At 46.4% G+C, this 14,917-nt stretch overlaps 7 protein-coding genes across 7 annotated transcripts; 4 read left to right on the top strand and 3 right to left on the bottom strand.

The window, feature by feature from the left end:
- Positions 1-346: 346 nt before the first annotated feature.
- Positions 347-2,199, top strand: N7509_001583 (NAD(P)/FAD-dependent oxidoreductase; the record flags this gene model as incomplete). Its single annotated transcript, XM_056626220.1, has 9 exons — positions 347-380; positions 442-486; positions 550-650; positions 717-953; positions 997-1,285; positions 1,335-1,582; positions 1,633-1,848; positions 1,911-2,003; positions 2,056-2,199. 9 exons carry the CDS (start codon positions 347-349, stop codon positions 2,197-2,199), a joined length of 1,407 nt encoding a protein of 468 aa, XP_056492015.1.
- Positions 2,200-2,780: 581 nt separating this feature from the next.
- Positions 2,781-4,635, top strand: N7509_001582 (putative allantoate permease of the major facilitator superfamily; the record flags this gene model as incomplete). Its single annotated transcript, XM_056626219.1, has 5 exons — positions 2,781-3,311; positions 3,369-3,778; positions 3,834-4,065; positions 4,122-4,303; positions 4,371-4,635. The coding sequence occupies 5 exons, from the start codon at positions 2,781-2,783 to the stop codon at positions 4,633-4,635; spliced, it is 1,620 nt and encodes a 539-aa protein (XP_056492014.1).
- A 294-nt stretch (positions 4,636-4,929) lies between these two features.
- N7509_001581 (uncharacterized protein) lies at positions 4,930-7,217 on the bottom strand (the record flags this gene model as incomplete). The annotated part of the gene is given in 9 exon segments (XM_056626218.1): positions 4,930-5,182; positions 5,229-5,533; positions 5,586-5,971; positions 5,983-6,067; positions 6,120-6,347; positions 6,401-6,475; positions 6,534-6,829; positions 6,896-7,042; positions 7,076-7,217. The coding sequence occupies 9 exon segments, from the start codon at positions 7,215-7,217 to the stop codon at positions 4,930-4,932; spliced, it is 1,917 nt and encodes a 638-aa protein (XP_056492013.1).
- Positions 7,218-8,313: 1,096 nt separating this feature from the next.
- On the bottom strand, positions 8,314-10,404 carry N7509_001580 (flavin monoamine oxidase family protein; the record flags this gene model as incomplete). The annotated part of the gene is made up of 1 exon (XM_056626217.1): positions 8,314-10,404. One exon carries the CDS (start codon positions 10,402-10,404, stop codon positions 8,314-8,316), a length of 2,091 nt encoding a protein of 696 aa, XP_056492012.1.
- A 475-nt stretch (positions 10,405-10,879) lies between these two features.
- On the bottom strand, positions 10,880-11,317 carry N7509_001579 (uncharacterized protein; the record flags this gene model as incomplete). The annotated part of the gene is made up of 2 exons (XM_056626216.1): positions 10,880-11,153; positions 11,265-11,317. 2 exons carry the CDS (start codon positions 11,315-11,317, stop codon positions 10,880-10,882), a joined length of 327 nt encoding a protein of 108 aa, XP_056492011.1.
- A 1,593-nt stretch (positions 11,318-12,910) lies between these two features.
- Positions 12,911-13,876, top strand: N7509_001578 (major facilitator superfamily domain-containing protein; the record flags this gene model as incomplete). Its single annotated transcript, XM_056626215.1, has 4 exons — positions 12,911-13,178; positions 13,241-13,314; positions 13,414-13,525; positions 13,578-13,876. 4 exons carry the CDS (start codon positions 12,911-12,913, stop codon positions 13,874-13,876), a joined length of 753 nt encoding a protein of 250 aa, XP_056492010.1.
- Positions 13,877-13,957: 81 nt separating this feature from the next.
- Positions 13,958-14,668, top strand: N7509_001577 (MFS general substrate transporter; the record flags this gene model as incomplete). Its single annotated transcript, XM_056626214.1, is given in 2 exon segments — positions 13,958-14,315; positions 14,334-14,668. The coding sequence occupies 2 exon segments, from the start codon at positions 13,958-13,960 to the stop codon at positions 14,666-14,668; spliced, it is 693 nt and encodes a 230-aa protein (XP_056492009.1).
- Positions 14,669-14,917: the final 249 nt, after the last annotated feature.

Here is a 14,917-nt window from a genome sequence, read left to right as displayed (position 1 = left end):
GGCCTTTTTAGCTTAAGAGATGCCACGTTTGGCAACTTTCTATACTTCAATCGTGCTAGTATGAGCCCCCTCAAAACTGCAGGCTTCCCATCGGCTGGTAAAATTGATTATGTATATTCCACTTGAAAAATAAAATATAGACAAAGTAATACTAGTACAAGTCCAAGGTAGCTTGCGTGTTAAAAATAGCAGAATATAAGGACTGAAGGGACCCTGGGGGTCAACTCTCTTCTCTTGGCTCCGCCGCTGCGGGGAGTTGGAGTACTTAAAAGGCGGGGACGATCGCGATCACCCCATTTTCATTTCCATTTCCTAATCACATCACTCTTTTTCGAACAAGAACATAATGTCGGAGCCAAAGTCAGTCGCAATTATCGGAGGTGAGTATATCTTAATATCAAAAACAGCATCTTCGGGGAGAGAATAGCTGATTTTGTACAGCGGGCATATTCGGCCTATCGCTGGCAGTGGCCTTGCGCGACCGAGGTAAGCATTCCTTGAATGGATAGAAGTGCTGAAACAATTGTTGACTTATCGATGAATTTTCAGACCACAAAGTGACCGTGTTTGAGAGGTATGACTATGATCGGAACTCATACGATGCAAACGATGAGGAGATACAGGCTGCATCGGTGGATCACAACAAAATTGTAAGGCTACAGGAAGGAGAACACTACGCACTCGAGATCAAACGCTGAGAGCAACCACAATTCTAGTTCCGAGCATCTTACGGGAAGGAGCTTCATTATCAGCGCCTTGCCATGGAAGGGCGAAAGCTTTGGATTTCAGAGGATGAGAAGCGAGGCTGTTCACAAGAGGCCTCCGATTCAGAGGAGAAGAAGATTTTCGTCAACAGCGGAATGTTGCGAGTGCAGCCGTCGGACCACCTCGAAGAGTTGGAAAAAGAAACATTGGCAAACATGGAGCGTGACGGTTTTCGACATGCGCAGTTCGTGAAGAGTAGCGCCGAAGACCAACAACGCGCAGATCTTTTAGGATGGAAGGATAAGCTGCTCGATTTCGCAATTCCTCATTCCTCCCCCCACTAGCTCTTTTGAAGCTGTGCTTGACTCTCTGGCTGGTTTCGTGAGGTGCAGTAACGCCTGTGCTCATTACCAGAAAGTCGCAGCGTCCAAAGGCGTTCGGTTTTGGTTTGGGCAAAAGGCTGGCGCCGTAGATTCGCTGGTGAAAGAGCCTAGTGCAATCGACTCCGAGAAAGCCAAAGTTATTGGATTGAAAACGAAGGATGGTGTTACTCACAAAGCCGATGTTGTTGTGGTTGCTGGTAAGGAACACAGGCCTGTCTATGGTACTATAATTCTGACCGCAAATAGCTGGGTCTTTTTCCACGCAAATCCTTCCCGACTTGAGCTACCATCTTGAATCCTCCGCGGGAAGTCTGGCTATCTTCAAAATTGATCCGAGTGACAAGGAGCTCTGGGACAAGTATTCCCCTGAAAAGTTCCCAGTTTTAACTTGGAAGAGTACTCCTCGAGATCCCAACGGAAAAGATACGGGTAGCATATATGTGCTGCCCCGTACCCCTGAAGGTCTTCTCAAGATTGGTTATCGTGGATTGAAGGTGAGTGATTTAAAATTGTTCTATAAGTATTGTTGTTAACAAGATCTCAGTTCACCAACTTCAAACCCGCACCCGACAGTACGCCCTTCACTCAGGATGGTCAGTGGTCAGTGCCTCTTCCGTCAAAGGAATGCCACTCGCTTCAAGAGCAAGCCGAATTTGCTATTAGGCAGTTTGTATCTGTTTTTTTGCCAGAGTTCAGTACCGTCCCATTTTACTCTGCCAAGCTCTGCTGGTATACGGACTCATTGGACAATTCCTTCGTGGTGAGTGTCTAGATCGCTCACACTTGGCGCAATTTCCCTACGACTAACGACATATCCAATAGATTGACTACGTACCGGATTACGCGGAAAAATCTGTCTTTGTCTGTACAGGTGGAAGTGGCCATGGGGCCAAATTTCTACCTATCCTTGGAAAGGTGAGTCAATACTATCGCAGCTTGGCGCGGATTCTAATAGCTTTGAATAAAGCACGCTGCGGATATACTTGAGAATCACGATCAGAGTACGTCTTACATGCGCTCTTTTTGGAGGTGGCGACCCGATCTACCCCGAAAAAATGGCCTTGAAGAAGGACCAGGTGGATCTCGTAACATTTCCAAGCCGTCCTCTTAGGTACTCTGGTCTATCCATACTACATCCAAGCGCAAGATAGTATGCTGAAGCTTTAGAGTATATAGTACTACGAATATACATTAGAGAATATTTGAAGTCTCACCTTGCTGTGGTATTGAAAGCAAACTTGAATCTCTTATCTCGCCATTTACAAACTACTAGCTTCTTACTAGAATCAGTCTCACACGATTTAATGCTCCAGATCTCGTGATTATATGTGTCGATCAAATATCAAGGTCCTCCAATGCAACACAGGATTCTTGGCAGCACAGAGCCAAGAACGGGCCAAAAGGCTGCTACATCTTGGCAGCTGGATTTTTTCTCACAAGGTAGAACGCACAGAGGATCTTGTTTCAGGATTGGCAAAGGTTGGCCGAGCTTGATGGCCGAAGTCAAGACCCAAGCGCGGCACCCGGTCAAAAACACATGAGTTTTCAGCGCCCCTGGGAACCCTGGAAGCGCTGCGCTCTGATATTCGGACATGCCCGAGAGTTTGAGAGTAGACACGAAATTATAAATTGACGGGCTTATGGTTCCTAGGAGATCCCAGAAATATTTTGCATCTTAAGTACCTCGAAAGAATGTCAGGAGAGAAGAATAGTGATATTTCGAACACTATTCAAGTGTCATCGAGCGAGGGTAATCATGAACAGGCAAGGGATTTACCCCGCGAGCCGTCCCAGCAACCTAAGGTCATTGACCAAAGGGACACCGATGATACAACATACTTCTACAACACGAATAAGGGCCATGTCCGGCCTTTGACATCCGAGATGGAAGGCAAGCTGATTCGCAAGAACTTTTGGTTTCTCCTAATCCAAACATGGTGGATTTCATTCCTCATCCATTTGGATAAATCAACCCTTTCATCCGCCAGTACAATGGGTATTTTTGACGACGTCAAAATGACCAAGAACGAGTACAATCAGCTTTTTATGTTGTTTTATGCCGGATATCTTATTGCACTTTGGCCTGGTGCTTGGATATCACAACGAGTGGGGCATAAATACTTCATCACTGGATCTCTCTTTCTCTGGGCTCTGCTATTGGGTGTCCATCCAGCTGTCAAGACGGGGAAGCAAATGATGGCAGTGCGCTTTCTTCTGGGAATGGTATGTTGTGACTCAAACCTCAGTAAAACGAAACATGGATCAATAACAACAGAATAGACCGAATCACAAATTGTGCCTTCTACCGCCGTTCTCCACCAAGCATTCTTCCCACCGAAAAAGAGTCCGTGGGTTCAACTATTATGGTGGGCATTTGGGAGTCTCGCTAATGTTATGTTGACCATGATATCCTATAAGCTCATAGTTGACGATGGCAATGGATCGCTCGCTGGCAGCATTTCCTCTTGGAAGTGGCTCCACATCGTCTGTGCTGTCCTTACATTTGCGATATTTGTGCCATTGTTGATATTCCTTCCGAATTCACCGCTCGATGCGAAGTGGCTTTCAGTCGAGGAAAAGGTCCATACTATCGAGATTATTCGTGATACGCATGCCGGTGTTTCCAATTCGACATTCAGATGGTCCCAGGTTCGCGAGTCTTTCGCGGATTTCAAGAGTTGGCTTTTTATGTAAGACCCACTTCGATCTGATTATAACCTGCACGACATTCTGACTGGTGTTTAGCTTCCATATGTTCTTCAATGAACTTCCGAATAATACTTCACAGCAACTACCCTTGATCATCGTTGGATTTGGCTTCACACCCGCAGAAAGCGCGCTATTCAATATCATCAAGCCCATTTGGGGATTAATTTTGATTCTCGCATCGGCTGCATTGCTGTATGGTACGCGATTGGGAACCGGATACACCTGCGCAATATCTTACATACCATGCTTCATCGGCGGAATAATCGAGGTAAGTCACTCGGAATTATGTCGCTATGATTCGTTTATTAACACTACGATATCTAGCTCGCTGCCCCATGGTCAAATAAGGTTGCCCTAGTTGTGGGAACCCAGATCTCAACATTTAAGCCATCTTATTTGCTGGGGCTGAACTGGGCGGGAACTACAACGACAGGGCACACCAAGAAGCTCACTTTAATGACATCTTGCATAGTCGCTGCGTCTGTCGCCAACATGATATCTCCAGAGTGAGTACCAGATTCCGAGAGAAATATCCAGGCTCAAATTTCCAACTCAATTCAAATATCTTCTTAGATTCTGGGAATCGAAATACGAGCCTCGATATGTCCTACCGTGGGCCTTCATGACCGCATTTTGGCTTATATCCCCCGCCATGTGTATCATCATCCGCTTCTACCTTCAGCGCGAAAACAAGCGGCGACGGCAACTTCTTTTCGAAAACGACTCTGAATCGGACAAGGACGAAGTTATTGAAACAGGAAGTGAGGTTGTCAAAATTAGTGATCGTGATCTGGACCGCACGGATAGACAGAACTTGAAATTTATTTACCCCCTTTAGGTTTAAGACAAGTTGGGTGAGTGTTTCTCAAGTGGTACTGTATGGGTCAACTGGGATTTGCACCTGGAAGTGAAAAGAACGGATAGCGAGGATTAGTGGGTTACTGGCTAGTAATAGAAAATTTACATAATGGCCGCTTTTTCTGACGCCCTTTGAAGATTGTTACTGGTAACTACTGCAGCACGGGACATTGTAAATTTGATAATGTGAGAATTCTTCAATGTAAAACATTTGAAATTTAGAAAGGTAGAAAGAAACAAGTTTTCGATGTTTCGGAAGGCAAGGTTCTGAAATTTAGGGGTACATCTTTGGGCCTGTGCTGACTGGCTTGAGAATCCTGTCAGTCTGTAAGTCGCGAATAAGGTTGGCCAACATGAAATCACAGCCACGCGCAGCGACAAAGCTCATAGTGACCGGCATGTACTCTGTTTTGAAAGACACGGTCGAGTTGTAGGGAACCTCTCCTACGGGAACCACAAAATCCGGGACGTCGGCCATGTTTGATATGCGTCCATCCTTGAATCCCATAGGTGGCTCCGTGGGTGCACTAAGAATGTTAGTCTATGTTAAAAAAAGCAGGGTTTTGAACCTACGATGTGTAGACGTTACGATATTGCCTCTCGCCTTTGCTGTAAGGATAGATGTACAGACCCTCAGACCAAGTGTGTAAGTTGGCCCTGCCATACCCCTCGGTTTCCCACCATCCTCTAAAAATTGTCCTGTTTTTCAATGCCACATTGTAAGTATGGTCTCCACCGTTATTCTGGCCCCATTGCCAGCGCTTCAACGGACCGGGGTTGATGAATGGATGGCGGCCATTATGCTTCGCGGCGTAATCTGCATAGAAGGGCAAAGCCAAAGAGCGATACTGCCCAACAGATGTGAGAATAGCGTATGTCTTACTGCATTTTAGCACGAAAAATCAGGAATTTGGGATTAAGAATACTTACGGTATTAAGAAGTTCCGTCAGGTTGCTAGGTGCGTCATTCGGATGTGTTTCTTCCCATCGAGTAGCAATATCCACATATTCTCTCCGAGCTCCCAAAAATGTCTCCAACTTTTGAACAAGGGCCTCGAGTAAAGAGCCCGCATCGGTGTCAGACCCCGGAAAAGAAGAATTCTGATAAAATATTCTCGTTGGGTACTTCTGATAATCGGTGAAGTTTGGATACCATGCATGTATCGTGGTGGACCATGTCTCAGCATTGCGAGCAAAAACTCCCACCGTGTCAATATCATGACATAGCGGTAGGATATGGTCAAGACCAATTGCGCCGGTCGAGGGCCGGTTGGCGAAAATACCCTGGAGACTGCCGGGATTTCTCATAGAGCCACCTGTATGCTACCAATGGCAATATCTAGCCAGTCGTATGAGGCAATGCCAGCACCTGGTCCAGATGACGAGCCCCCTGGAGCTTGGTAGCCGTCACCCTTCAAATAATGTCAGTTTGAATATAATTACATGCTACCTGGTATCACTTACCCTCGGATTGAAGGGGCAGTGAAAGTCAACCCAGTCAGCAGTGGGGTTATCGCCGTTGGCAAACTGAACAGTTCCCATTTTGCCAACAATTACCACACCTGCATCAATCAAACGCTGAATAGAAGAGCCGATAGTATTCCTCGCAGAATATAGATCATAGAAGGCTCGGTTGCCCCCGCTAGTTCGTAGACCCTTCAAATCGAAAATGTCTTTGACACCACAACGAAGCTGTTTCGAATCAGTCAGACGCATTTGGGCATTTTTATTGCATTGTATCATACCCCAGCGAGCGGCCTATCGATAGTAGGCGTGTAATACAGCCTAGAAGGTACGGCGATGCTTTTGGTCATGGCCCCCTGGATGATACAGTTAGTGGAAGTAACTAATTTGGATGGCGACTGGGTGATGAATTACTTCTGCTGCGGCTGGCAAAGGTACAAAGCCACCCATCTCATCACTGAGAGCTCCTTCGGTGAAGGCCAGCTGATGGTCTGAATAAAGTCGGAACACCTTGAAAATATCACCAGTCCCTGGTGAGATAAAGTAGGGACCATTCGGTAGACTGTTTTGTAGATTAGCTTGCACGAAAGGCGGTTGAGATTGATACTCGGAAGAGATAAATGTCAACTTATTGCCACCAATCTTCGAATGTAAGTCAAGAGCCGAGTCAATTTGGCCCTGGCCCTGGCCGTCGTACTGAAGGAAGATGACTGGAAAAAAGTCGGTTCGGGAACCGGGGAGATGATATTTAGAATCTGAGCGGGCGAACAACATACCTTCGAGGAAGCCAAGACCAAAAACATCATCGGAGGCTGTGAATGAAGCGATGGTTTCATTGAGAGTACCTGATGTAAAGGTTGACACGTTTGTCCGGATGACGGTCAACGGGACGATGTCTGAGACATTCCAATTCCAGTTCACTTCTGCAGATTATGGCAGCCTAGACACAGCAACACCTCCTACCCAGTAATTTATCCCATCAAGTGAGACTAACTTCCCTTTATCGAGAACTGTAGCCGTAGCGGAGGTAAGTATGCTGAAAAGGCAGGCCAGCATAAATATGCCCGAAGCGGGTTGCATCCTCAGGAATGCAGCCATATTTTTCTGAATGCCACTGGAAGCAAGAAATCATGTGGAATATCTTGGCGGATAAGAATCTGGTGGTACTTGGGAGAGAAGGAAGTTCTCGCCTCAGGTTGTGGTTGCGGCCTAGAGATAACTAACCCAACCACAAACAACCCAGAAGCCCGGGTATAGTTACGCAAAGAAAAGAGCAAAGTATGGTCCTAGAAATTACCGAGGCCCCATTTTCATCCACTTAGTAACCCAAGGTAGATATTTACATTTAATTGCTATCCCATACCAAGATTAATTCCGAGGTAACTACCATGCAAAGCCGAAATCGGATCACAAACTGATCGGCCGAGCTAAACATGCAGTTTTACTTGGCACATGGGAAGATAACGAGCGACCTGGTTCCACTGAGCGTTGGCGGTCATTGCCGATGCAAATTGAACAAACGGTTTAATTCTAACCAATAAGTTGGTCATACTTATGCAAGATTCGACGCCCTTCGGAGAGAAAAAAAAAAGCCAATTGGAATCATGGAGTGGAAACCACAGGCGAAGGATTTCTTGAAATTACTCAATTGCGCGCCCTCGAGGAACTTGGGGGTTAGATTTTACTAGCAATCAGCGGAGTCCTTGGCAATCTTAGTATACTTGAGGTAACTTTTATGTAAATCTCATTAGTTGGCTAAATATATGAATAATAGTTTATCTTCGAGAAGAAGGGTGACTTTGAGGATTTCCTGAAGATATACAAACATAGTCGTATTGCTAAGAATTACTTGAATCATAATGCTAGACTGGACGGTTATTTCTTGCACCGATTGACATCCTATTACCTCTAGTGAGCCATTATCCCGGAACTTGTCAGCTAAAATCCAGTTTTATAAAATTTGAAATGCTTCAGCTACAAGTGAGGACCTTCATGATTCAGAGTGTTTATGTTTGCTAAGGTTGACTCTAGTCCCCAGTGAAATGTATGTTCAAGTATTATAGATCCAACCTTAGGAGTCACAAATTCTCTGCATTAATTATGACTTTAGCGAACGATAAATATGTATCTATGTGCTCTGGTAGTTGATTATTCGTAGCTACACAGCCTCCTTTGCTAGGAAAATTGCAATAATCTATAGTTTGATCCAACGACCCATCCATTTCCTGTTCAATTCCTTTGCCTCATCCACCAACCCCAACTCCAAAAGCAATTGAACAGATCCACGGACAGACGAGTGCAATGACGAGCTCACCCAGGCATGAGTCGGGGCAGTATGCTCTCCAATGAAAATTGTGTTATGCTCTGTCTTATGGTAAGCCGGAATATAAAGCTTATGCTGTTCGATATCCGGCCTGCACCAGGCAGTCGCAGTGTGTTCATCTTCAAGCCAGCAGAGACGCTCGTAGTCACCAGTGTAGAGATCTCTAGCCTGTTCGCCATGTAGTGAAACTATCGAGTCCAGTACGGTTTGTACATGTTCCTCATCAGAGAAACTGACGAAGCGATCGCTCCAGTCTCCTCCGCGATAGTGCATAATTAGACCAGGGCGCGATTCGTTCAAACCGTACACAGGATAGTAAAGTGCGCCGACTGGATCACTGGGTGGCTTTGAGTATCCGCCAAAAATGGGTCGCTCGCCTTTCTCCCAGAAACGCTCCGAGAAGAGAAGAGCGACTTTGCAGGCGGACTTGAAGCGCACTCCGGCTTCACTGATTGCGCGTCCCAGTACCGAGGAGAAAGTTGGCAGATCCATGAAGCGAGTCATAGTGAACGGTACTGCCATGATTGTATAGTCATATTCCTTTGACTCGAAGGTTCGATTGGTGATACTTGGATACCAAGACAAACGCGAGCGTGTTGTTCCATTCGGACCTTGAACAGACTCCAGCTTCCGAATTTTCCGGTTAAGAATAAGTCTATCCTTGATATGGGGCATGAAAGCCTCGGAAAGTCGGCTGAAGCCTCCGTCGATGCAAAGCCAGTGAGTCTCGCCTAAGGAACCAGGGCTTCCATCTAGGCCGAGATTGGAGTTGTGATGGAGCTCATCCCAGAAAACATCATAGTCTGAATCCGTCAAGATTTGATCGGTCACATTCTCGCTGGCTTTGAAGACATGGCGCATCATGGCCTGTTCGCTCCAGTCATCCAAGCCTTCATCCATAGCAATCTTATGAGCTTGCCATACATTCTTCTGGATCAATTTAAGGGTTGTTGTATTTTGCAAGATCTTGTCCATCTTATCTTGGGTACCATCGTATTCCGCACTGGTCATAGTTGGTGAATCCTTCAAACTTGGATCGGCCTCGATTTCTCCCCGCGTTGGAACGCGACCATCAGGGTGTCGACGGGTGCCTTGGGCAATGAGCTCATTAGGATGATGCTGAACCCAGGGAATGAAGTCGATTTTCCAGCGAGAGTCATTTTTGTTCATATTGTTCAGAATTTCGGCCATTTGGAAGGTGAGTTGATGGTCGGTGTACAGCAGAGTCTCATTGTCTTTGTAGGTGACGGAATGTGGGAGTCGCATCGGGCCCATTTCTGCCCATTCCTGAGTGTCGGCCATGTATTTTGTTCGAAATCGTCCTCCAACCCGGTCGCTGGCTTCGATAATTTCCCAATTATGGAGACCGACACTTTCAAGCATGAGAGCGGTTGCGAGACCTGAAATTCCACCACCGACAATCGCGATCGAAGTATTCTTGGACGAGGCTTCGGATGCAACACCCCCGTTGCTATCTGTTTTTTGCTTGATAGCAGATACTCCGTCAAACCAGGTTCCAAGAGAGTCGAAGTCTTTCAGGAGGGGAAGATCCATCTCGGCAGTAGATCTTTTTTGCACTTTTCGTTCTAGATGGAGAGGCTTGCTTTTGCCGATAATCTGGTCTGCTTCCCCATTCTGATTCTCGCCGTATACAAAAATGCAATGTTCAGATGGAGCATTGCTGGGAACTGCCCATGCTAGGCGTTGGGGAGGTTGTTGTTCGATAGTATAATGGCCGATGGTTGCCTCCGGGTTTGACCCATCGGGTTCAAGGCACGAGTTGTAAACAGCTTTAATAGCTTTAGGTGATTTGCCAAGCCATTCCAGGTGGACATTAGCCAGCTCACCAGGGCGAACGGTATCGGTGGTAACTTGAACGACAGGTTTCGGCGACCGGTCAGGCACAGCTTGGGTCTGGCTGAGCAGCAAAGCCGCGACTGTGAACAGAATCGTGCGACTCATTGGAACTGGTAGGATGCAGGCGACTCAACTAAGGGCCAGGGCCACCACGTTAGTTATATAGAAGAAGAACTTGAAGCTGATCGGCGGAGGTTCATTCATACTTTGGGGACCCCCAGAGGCGCCAAGAATGTAATCGCGATCGACACGACCTTGCCGCTCGAGAATAACCACTCAAGGGAGTTCTGTTTACTTCCTTACACCTTCAGGGTACTTGCAGTGGATTTTCTTTTTCTCCGAGTACGGAGAGTACCCCATGCGCGGCCAAGCCAGACTTGTCAATCGTTATCCCGCTTTCACCAATCGTGATGTGTCGTTCTGACAGGTTGCAGCAATCGTCAGGGTATTTTGTGAACAGTGCATAATGAGTGCAGCTATTTTCTCTTACGAGAAATTTATTCCACAGGGCCCCAGACAGAATTAAAACATGTTGGTGCCACAAAACAGCTTGGTGTCTGACCTTCACGCAAGTCAGCCATTACACAGTAGATGGCCATCTGTTGCATGCGACCTCATAGAGCGTCGCAAAACCATCCACAGCAGCTAGGGAGCCATTCTTAGTGGAATTTCCCGGAAGTTCTTTGATAAAATTCATCATTGTACGCATGTTGTAGGGGAATGTTAGCGGGAGCGAGTCGACGTGATCGGGAATCAAGCGCTCTACATGGTCGTGGGCGATTTCCGCCATCATCCTCGCTAAGGTCTCAAACGTGACATGCGAGTATTCTCGAATTTGCAATGGAGAGTTTTCACTGGAGATTGAGTTGCTGTTTTCAAGGATGTACTGATGAAGGCGAATTAGAGATCTATCTCAAATTAGAAATTAACCGCCTCACTTCGTCCAGCGGGAGTAAGTATAATACCTGATGACAATTCCACTCGCATCGCACTGGTGTCCATGTACAGACTGACCCATCATGATAGTGCAAAACTCGCGTAGCCTGTCGTCCAAAGCTCTTAATTCGGAAAAGCTCGGTGTTCTAGGCAATGACGTTGCCTGTACAACATGGTCTAGCAGACTGGTAGCTTGTATCTGCCGACCAAAGCAGCTCACATTGCTCGCGTGAATGTCATTTAAAGTGGGGGTTTTGATATGGATGAGAGTTTCGGCCAACAGGGAAGAGCAGCGGTGCAAGTTTGATGGAAGTAGAGAATCATGGCCGGGGAAACTCTGCGCTAAGTCTTGATAACTGGGAGGGCATTCCAGAAGGATAAGCCTTGATATAGTTAGAGGATTTTGAAGCTTAATCATGGTAAATTTGATCGACTTACCGTTCCAGAAAAATAAGTACCCATCGTATATTTTGTTCCTCATTTCTGAAGCAGGGCATGTGCTTCAGACCTGTCTCTTGCAAATATCTCACCCCTTCAATTCCTATCACGGACGCTATTCTTGTGCAGGTTCCAATTGAGATATAGGCCTCGTTAATTCTACCGGAGACTTATTCATACGCCGTTATTATCAATCCTACCTGGATTATAGGTGTAGTTGTCGGAAGACATGATTGCAGTCGTGTGAACGTAGCTTTGGGCTCTGGGTACAGCACGGTTGGAGAGACTGTGTTTGTCGAAGGCCAGTCTTCTGGGCGCAACACAACAAGGAGCATCGATAGTATAAGAAGCGAAAGTTCAGTCGGAGCGTAAGTTCCTTCATAGCGCGCGAGGCCTCGTTCAAGATTCTCATACGATATAATCGGCAACCATCTATGAAAGCCATCGAAGTAAGAATCATATACTCCCGTGAAACTCCGCCCAATTGATTGTAGAATATGAGATAGCAAGTCTTGAAGGTCAATGGCCAACTCTTTTGTATTTCTGGAAGACGTGAAGCCTCGCGCCATGTTTGGAAAGGGAAACGTGTCACGTCCGTAGTCCACGTCTGGTCCCAATCCCTGGATCTGGCATGGTCTGAAGGCGAGCTTTCATAAATGCAGGCAAGGCCACGGTGGGAGCAGTACCAATCACATCATTTCTTGCGTGCCTTACAGGTCGCACAGACTCGTGGAGCACGCTCCATGAAAACTATCGCTTTTTGTTCCAACTTGAAGTCTCGGGGGATAAAAGGCGCGTGGAGCCTTGCGGCCCCCGCTAGTCACAAAACTGTGAATAATTCAAAGCTCTCTGAGAAAGAATGAAGAATGAAGTACACGGATGTTCGGCCGCCGCTAGTAGTGTTTTAAATGACCGAGAGATGGAGAATCAACGCAGCCCTCGTCATTGTGTGGGTCCGGCGGCCGCCACTTGCACAAAAATGGTTTAGGAAATTGTTCACGAGGGTCCAAGACTCAATTATTCGCCAATCAGAGTTGACGATCTGCGATAATTATCTTCTGTTCTGTATGCTTGTCTTCGTTATTGCCTGTTCACATCGAGAGATGGAGTGTTTATAGGCACTCGGTCTCCAATGTCCGGCTATAAATACCCATTCTCCTAGTAGAACATGTCAGCTATGAGAAAAGTATGAAGCCCTTTGGATTCATACTGACCATACTCTTTTGACCTTCTCACAATGTCTGAGGATATTGAAACCAACCAGGCGAGTCCTGAAAAAGATATTACGCTCAACGCATTCAAAGTCAAGTTCGAGGACGACGATCCAAAAAATCCTAAGAACTACAGCTCTTCTCATAAGGCATTTCTCGTCATCCAGATGGCCATGCTGGCCTTGGCCGGATCACTTGGTTCATCAATTATCTCACCAGCCGCAACCAGCATTGCAGAATATACCCATACAATCTGCGAGGTCACGCCCTTAATTGTGGCTCTTTTCGTTATAAGTCAGTGATAGCCGAAAGCTGCTTTCATAATAGTATATATTTGTGCTGAAATTGATAGATAGGGTGGGCATTTGGCCCCATGATTTGGGCTCCAATCAGCAAAGTCCACGGTCACCGGATGGGCATGTTGCCAGCAGTGTTCATTTTGGGATTATCTAACCACAAAAGATAAAACATTTTTAGATTTTATTGAATTTCAATTAGATAATATAGCTAGTATCGGAACCGCAACTAGTCGCAGCGCAACAGCTATTTTCTTACTCGTTTCTTTGGTGGTATATTTGCTTCCGCGCCTATCAGTAATGCCCCTGCGGCTCTGGGAGACATCTTTGCACCGGCTACTCGTGGTAATGGGATGACAATTGTTGCTTTTTGCATTACCGGGGGGCCCAACACTAGGTCCTGTTATTGGCTCTGCTTTAACGGCTGATTCGCGGTTGGGATGGCGTTGTAGGTTTACTGCTATAAAACTAGAGAGATGGAACCATGGAAGTATCGCTAACAAGGTAAAAACCAGGGACCGAATATACAGAGGGAATTTTGGTATTTATTTTATTTTTAATGTGCTTTTTGCTTGCCCGAGACATATGCGCCTGTTCTGTTGTAAGAGAAAGCTCAACATCTGCGCCGGAGCACTGGAGATCAACGATACTGGCATCCTCACGAAAAGGAGAAGATTGAAATCAGTACCGTTGTGACAAAACACCTTGCCCGTCCTTTTAATTGGTTGAAAACCACCATATTGATCCTTTCAACTCGTACTAACCGTTGGCGACAGAATGTTTTTCACGGAACCAATGGTGGCGTGCCTTGCACTGTATGCATCATTCACTTACAGTCTGATTTACCTGATACTTGAAGTGTTTCCGATTGTTTTTAAAGAGAACCGAAAATGGAGCCTCATCGTGTCGACCCTTCCTTTCCTATCGATCTTAGTAGGCGTCGGGTGTGCCGTATTCATCAACTTTGCCAACCAGCCGCGCTACAAGCGGGCCGTTAAAGCCAACTGTGGCAAAGCAGTACCCGAGGTGCGTCTACCTCCAATAATTGTTGGGGGGATTTTGCTATCAGTCGGTCTGTTTTGGTTTGGATGGACAGCGGCTCCGAAGTACCCATGGCCACAACCCATCGCAGCAGGTAAGATGATGACGTGAGATGGAGGATTTGGTTATTTTAAGCTGCAGCCCAATAACCCAGCCACAGGTTTTATCGGAGCAGGTTTCAATATCGGGTTTCAGCAATGCCTGGATTTTCTCGTCGACACCTATGGTCCCTACGCTGCGAGTACAGTCTCTGCCAACACAATTCTCCGATCGGTCCTTGCTTGCGCAATGCCCATGGCTGCCCGACCAATGTTGTTGAGTCTGGAAATTGGGCCTGCAGCAAGCCTGCTTGGTGGGATTTCTTGCGCCGCGTTACCAGTACCGTTGCTATTTATGCGATACAGACGTGCGTTGAGACGAAAGTCGAAATTTGTTGACGGGGAATAGCTCAGAGCCAAGGGCTGAATTTCAAATCTGATCATTGACTGAAGATCCTGTTGGCGTCATCCAAGCAATGTGTTGTCCGATAGGTGATAGTGTTGGTTAATCACCTTGGCATGCAGCTTAGTCGTGTCTTTGTCATCTTCTGAGGGCCACAGACAAGATAATGTCGATAGCTGCAAAAGCACCAAAATGCGGAGAAAATGCATCTGCCTAGGCTCATGTATAATCAGCTTCCTGACGTGCTCGGCGGTC

Source organism: Penicillium cosmopolitanum (genome assembly GCF_028827165.1).
Source record: "Penicillium cosmopolitanum strain IBT 29677 chromosome Unknown utg000004l:1.0-4361866.0:1.0-4365735.0, whole genome shotgun sequence".
In the NCBI taxonomy this organism is placed as follows: Eukaryota; Fungi; Ascomycota; class Eurotiomycetes; order Eurotiales; family Aspergillaceae; genus Penicillium; species Penicillium cosmopolitanum.
The sequence above is the reverse complement of the archived record's forward strand: the minus strand, read 5'-3'. Positions and strand labels throughout refer to the sequence as shown.